This window comes from Balaenoptera physalus (genome assembly GCF_965194825.1).
Source record: "Balaenoptera physalus genome assembly, chromosome: 10".
Lineage (NCBI taxonomy): Eukaryota > Metazoa > Chordata > Mammalia > Artiodactyla > Balaenopteridae > Balaenoptera > Balaenoptera physalus.
In genome coordinates, this window is record NC_138889.1 from 105298809 (window position 1) to 105305314 (window position 6506).

Here is a 6506-nt window from a genome sequence, read left to right on the forward strand (position 1 = left end):
ATTTGGGATGTAGATTCACCTGGCCGCAACTGCTGGAATGGTGACTGGGTGCTCAGCTGGCACAGATGTGAGCTGATGCTTGACGGGGTACGAGACCTGCAAGCTGGGCTTCCCTGGTGGCGCAGTGGTTAAGAATCCGCCTGCCAATGCAGGGGACACAGGTTTGATCCCTGGTCCGGGAAGATCCCACATGCCACGGAGCAACTAGGTCCGTGCGCCACAACTACTGAGCCTGCACTCCAGAGCCCGCGAGCCACAACTACTGAGCCCTTGTGCCACAAGTACTGAAGCCCATGCACCTAGAGCCTGTGCTCCGCAACAAGAGAAGCCACCGCCACGAGAAGCCTGCACACCGCAACGAAGAGTAGCCCCTGCTCGCGGCAACTAGAGAGGGCCCACGCGCAGCAACGAAGACCCAACACAGCCAAAAAAAAAAAGACCTGCAAGCTCTGCTCTTGGCCAGGCTCCCTGGAGCTCAAGGTGCACCCTGGAGGGGAAGACACTTCCCAGCAGTCAGCCCTGTCTGAGTCCCTCCTGCCGGGCTCTGAGGGCATATGGCCTTCATCCAGCATTAACTGAGCGCTTCCTAGAACCTAGCCCAGGGTGCAGTGGTCGGGGGATGCAGTCCCAAGGAACACGGGGTGGGGAAGTGGGGGGAGGTGGCTCTGGAGCCCTGCTGCCTGGGTTTGACTCACAGCTCCAGCACTTATAAGATGTGGTGCCTTGGGCCACTAACCTGTACCTTGGTTTCCTCATCTGCAAAAATGACATAATATAGGTACTAACCTCAGAGAGTTGTTGTGAGGATTAAATGAGTTCATATGAGCAAACTGATTAGGGCCATCTGGCAAGGGGTTAACACGCTGTAAGGGGTAGCGATGGTTATTATTTCATTGCTCCCTGTAGGATTTTTGTTTCCTCGTCTAGGTTCTGTATTCTGGAGGACATGGATGGTGGCTTTACCCCTTCTCTCTGTCTTCCAGGGACCAGATGTACAGCAAGTTGCCCACACACCTGGAAGCTTATTTACAGATATTGGGGCATTTCCACTCCCCCCACCCCCCTCCCTGTTCCTCGCCCCTACATCCATTTTGTTCCCGAGTCCCAGAGGTTCTGACTCCCCAACCTCTCTGGTATTTATTCCGACTGCCCCTGCCATCCGTCATCTTGGTCCTGGGTCCCTATGGCAACCTGCTAACTGGTCTCCCAGCTGCTGGACCAAAATGCTCCACAAGCTACTCTCCGCCCTGCAGTTGAGGCAGGAGATAGATGGGCCCCAGGCTGAGCAGCTGGAGTTCGTCCCCTGTGGACAGATCCTCCAGAATAGCAGGAGGGAGGAGAGCTGAGCCCTGTCCAGATAAGAGATAAAAGACTGCATATGCCTCATTCTTGAAGTCAAGGGGACCTTCCCAACTACACGTGCTCAGAAAGGCTCCTTGAAGGTCAACAACGGAGGGGGCGCCACTCCATAGTAAGCGACATCAACCTACCCACAGGCCTCTTTGCTCGAATCCATCCTGGCTAAGAGATGCGCGCGCACACGTGGGAGGACCCCGAGATAAACAAAATATGGACACAGAACCAGGCAAAGCAAGATGATTGGCCAAAGGGAACCCGGAAGAAATGCCCCATGTAAGTGATTCAAACTACCACAAGGGTGTCACTCTCTTTCTGAGTCCGCCCGTGTGTCTATCCACACGCACCCTTTTACCTCCTAATAAATACTTGTTTCACTACTTTCTGTCTTTGTGGGAATTCATTTCTACAAAGCCGAAGGGCCAGGGCCTTGTCAATGGCCACGGATCTAGTGGCTGGGATTCCGCGCTCTCCCTGCTGTGGCCTGACTTCAGCCTCTGGCTGGGAATCGAAATCCCGCTTCAAGCCGCCGTAGGCCGAGGCCACCCGAGACCACGGTCCGAGTGCAGATCCTTAGAAGGTAATCTGAGTACGTCGCACTCCTGCTTAACACCATGCAATGGCTCCCTGTCACCTGCGAGACAGGGGCCAGTCCTTCGCCCCGGCGTCCACGCCAGGCCCTCCTGCTGGCCCTCCTCCTCCCTGTGTCCCTGGCCTCCGCACCCCGCTGCCCGCCTCTCCAGCCTCCCTCAGTCTCTTGCCGGCCTTACTGCTTTGCTCTCTTTATGCTTCTGTGACTGTGCGCCTGACTCCAGGCACACTGTTCCTTTCGCCTGGGGTGCGCTTGCCCGCGTCAGCCTGCCCCCTGACCCTGACCCCTCCTTCACACTCAGCTCAGGCTTTGCTGACTCCGGTGAGCCCTCCCGGTTTCCCCCGCCAGGCGGATTCCACGCCCCTCCTCTGGGCTCCCAGGGCACCCTGAGTTTATGAAGCTCGTATCCATTCATTACACAAATATTTATTGCACAGAGCGCCTCCTCTGTGCCAGGCACTGTTCCAGCTGCTGGGGATAGAGCAAAGCAGCTGAAGACCCCTGCCCTGGGAAGCCTGCATACCCCACCGCGCTGCCGGTGAGTTTCCTCACTGGAGGTGAGCGCCTGGACGACAGGCAGGGCTCACGAGATCTTTGACTCTGTGTCCTCAGTATTATGCGTGTAGCTGTCAATAAATGTTGGATGCTGGATGTATTTCAGGCACTGGGCTGGGTGCTGGGGAGAAAAAGTGCATAGGACAGGGATGGAGTATCCGGGGCCATGAGAGTCAGCAGATGTGATGGTTAGGAGCACGGCTCTGGGGCCAGGTGCCTGTGTTCAGATCCTGAATCTGCCTCTTACTAGTGGCGAGATCTTGAACAAGCTCCTTATCCTCTCTGTGCTTCAGTTTCCCCATCGCAACAATGGGCTTATCATACTAACTATCTTATACTGTTGTCAGGAAGGTTAAAAGGGTTAATATTTATTAAGCACTTAGGACAGTGCCTTGCGCGTAGTCAGTGCTTTATACAGAGATAAATACTCACTAGACAAATGAATAGCAATCATAGATTCTGAACATAGATAGTCCTGGATTCAAATCATTTCTCTGCCAGGTCCTAATCATATGTACTCCTGGGAAAGTCATTGAACCAGGCTGAGCCTCGGTTTCCTCATCTGAAGGTACTAACAATACTTCCCTCACTGAGATGCCATGTCCAGGGATTCCAGGAGCCCACGCTCATAGTGTGCCCAGCACAGGACTGGCACCAGGTAAAGACTTTGAAATGCATCTCTTCTAAGGCGGCAAAAGCAAGATCCTGCCCTCGAGGGGCTCATGGTCCCCGAAGGGAGAATGAAAACATTGGCCTCTGCTCACTGCTCACATGTCACCCCCTCCAGGAAGGCTCCCTAGAATCCCGTGGTCCCCCCACTCTTTTGTACTGCCATGAATGCTTGTCCCCCTGTGCCTAGTATGGACTTTTGCTTTAAATTCCAGCTCCGAAACTGACCAGCTGTGTGGCACTGGACCTTCACTGCCCTCCTCTGAGTCTTAGTTTTTTGTTTTTTTTTTTTGAATGAAAAAGGAGATAAAATCACCTTCAACAGAATATCATTGTGGGAATCAAAGTGTGGGAGACAATGTCTGCCAGACACCAAGACGTGCTTGGCTATTTGTGGATCCTCAATAAATGCCAATTCCCATTTCGTTCTCTTCATCTGACCATGGTCTCCAGGTCATTCGAGAGCCTGATTTAACTCTGTAACTCCTGGAGATGGTGGGTAAAAGAATCAGTGAATAAATGAGGGTGTGAATGAATGGGAGATGAACACGGAAGTGACTGCAGGAGCGGATGAGATGTTTTCTGGGTCTGCTCAGGCATGTTCCAACCCTCACCTCTGTCCATCCCCTCCTGCACACACTGTCCCACCTTGAGACCTTTGCCCAAGATGGAATTTTCCTCCTTTTCCCCATTGTCTGGCTAACTCTTGCTGGACTCCCTTATCTCCGCCCAGGGTCACTTTTTAAAGGAAGCTTCCCCTGGCCCTTGCCCCCAGCCCAGGGGTAGGCTGTAGTCTAAGGACACAACCTTAAGTACTTTGAAGTTGTAATTTGACATTTCTTTGTGTGGTCCTCTCATTAATTGATGTTACCCCTGCTAGGCGGTGGACCCCGTGGGAACAGGGACAGTGCATTTTTGTATCCCCAGAGTTTGGCGCTGCGCCTGGCATAGAAAGGGCTGTTTGCACTCTGAATGTGAAGAGACGGAACCTTTTGGTTGGTGCGTCTCTGCACCCAGGTCCTTCCTCTCTGCCTGCCCAGTGCCCTGTCCCTGGGTCCTTAGGGAGGCTGGGCCCCAGCCTGCTCCCCTGTCCACGAGTGTGGGGTTCCTGCTGTAATTGGAGGGAGAGGGCTGGCCTCTGGGCATACCTCAGTCACAATGGAGTCCCTGGTGCTGACGTCGTAGGTCCAGCCATCCAGGCAGGGCTCGGTGGCCCCCTGGGTGTCATTGGGCAGGCTGGCGTTGGGTGGATATACAAAACGGAGGCACGGCTCAGGCTGCTCATTCGGGCCCACGGGGAGCACCCAGGGCCCCGCGGAGGCGTTGGGTGGCGGGCGACAGTGGTGGGCGGGGGTGGCCGCTGTGAAGATCTGCAGCAGGTTGTGGTTGGCCATGCTGAGGATCGGGAGGCCGAGCACGACCGTGTGCAGGAACTGGAAGGGCCCTTTGCTGGCCACGCGGTCCACCAGCTCGGCGAAGGTCATGGCACCGGGCAAGATGAGCCAGAGCTACGGGTGGGGCACCAGGCCGGGGAGAGGGATGTGTGCCTGGGGGTGAGGGGGGGCAGGTGGATGGGTGTGGAAGCACAAGCGGGGGGGTGTGCCCAGGTGTATGTGTAAGCCTGTGTATGTATAAGCGTGTGATACAGCCGTGCGTACCCACAGATTTGCGTGTGGATGAGGATGTACGCAACTGCGCGTGCAGACGTGGGGTCACAGGTGTGGTGTGTGTTCACAGCAGTGTCTGCTGGGACGTGCACATTTAGGCTGGAGTGTAAGGGCACAGCTGTGTGAGCGCGGGTGTGTCGCTGTGTGCGTGTGGGGACTTGTGGGTGTGAGTATGTGTTCAGCCAGGCTGGGCACATGCGCTGCAGGCGTGGGGCAGTGCAGGCAGGCCGCTGGGACCAAGGGGCCCCGTCTTGGACGTTGTCCCCACAGGATGGATGTCAGGAGTAAGTGGGCGAGGTCCCTGGTTGCCTTGAGCAGACACACGGGACTGGCAGGGCTCAGGGGGCCTGCTGGGAAGGTCTCCCCAAGCCCAGCGCCTCCTGGTTTTGGCTGTCCCCTGGGGCTGGGTGCACCATACCAGGGCAGCAGAAAGGGGCCAAGCAGATCCCAGAGGGCATAAGGGACTCGGTCAGTTGCAGTGAGGAAGCAAGGCCCGGCCTTGGGGGCTTCCCAGGGGTCCCTCCTCACCTGGTAGCTGGGCCTGGCTCCTCCCTCCGGTGGGGTTGGTGGTCGATGTGTCTGAAACCCTTGCTCTGTCCCAGGGTCCGGCAGCTGCTGTAGTTTGGCAGCTCAGCTCCAGCAAGCTGTGTTTGTGCCTTCCCCAGGGGGGCTTATATAAGGCATAAGCTGTTTCCCAGGCTAATGTTTGACTTTCCTTTGGGGATTAATGACACTGGCAGGGCCAGGGCTGTGGACCCACTAAGCCCAGCTTTCCTCAAAGGGCTGCCTCAGCAAAGGCTGGTGTGGTGGCGTGCCTGAGCCTAGTGGGGCTGCTGGGGGGACAGAAGCCTAGGTGGTCTGGGCAGGGGGAGTCTGGGGAGGGGGTGGGGGGCTGGCTTGCGTCCTGAGGGCCCAGGGTCCTCTCTGAGCTGACGGTCTGAAGACTCGGAGCTGAGAAGAGCCAATCAGAGAAGTGCTACTGCCCGTGAGTGGACAATACTCTCCAGGGCACCGACTTCCCCTGCCTGGTGCCTCTTGGTAGGGCACAGGAAATAGTAGGGCACGTCCAGGCCGAAAATGTCCCCTGTGTCTGTCGCTGAAGGCTCCGGGCTGTCACCCCCTGGGCCCCTGGGGCAGCCAGGGCTTCCCTGAGTCTCAGACCCAGGGGAACGCCCACGCCCCCTTCCATCCCCACGCGCAATGGATGGGCTCCTCTTCTGATCAACTGCTTCCCTTTAAGGAAAACTTGCAGTCCCTATGGTTCTGTTTTTTCCTCTGAATATTATTTTAATTATATAATAAACTGTTTCTCGCATAAAGTACAGGAAACACAAACAAGCCAAACAAAACAAAACGCCCCGTCTCACCTGACAGCCAGCCCTGTGAGTGATCTGATGTATGTGCTTCCAGCCCTTTCCTCATGAGACCGCGATCTAAGTCCCCACTTTCTTTTTTTTATAAATTTATTCATTTTATTTATTTATTTTTGGCTGCGTTGGGTCTTTGTTGCTGTGCACAGGCTTCCTCTAGTTGTGGCGAGCGGAGGCTACTCTTCCTTGCGTGGGCTTCTCATTGCCGTGGCTTCTCTTGTTGCGGAGCACAGGCTCTAGGCGTGCAGGCTTCAGTAGTTGTGGCACGCGGGCTCAGTAGTTGTGGCGCACGGGCTT

General features: G+C 55.8%; 1 protein-coding gene across 1 annotated transcript in view; it reads right to left on the bottom strand.

Annotated features, from left to right (window-relative positions):
* LOC309667859 (uncharacterized protein) overlaps window positions 1–5473 on the bottom strand; it is a 33395-nt gene extending 27922 nt beyond the window's left edge. Inside the window, exons 1-2 of the mRNA XM_082476798.1 lie at window positions 5368–5473; window positions 4321–4680 (exon numbers count right to left, since the gene is read on the bottom strand). Coding sequence (XP_082332924.1) covers window positions 4321–4656 — 336 coding nt within the window. The 5' untranslated portion in view covers window positions 4657–4680; window positions 5368–5473. The remainder of the gene's footprint in view (window positions 1–4320; window positions 4681–5367) is intronic.
* Window positions 5474–6506: the final 1033 nt, after the last annotated feature.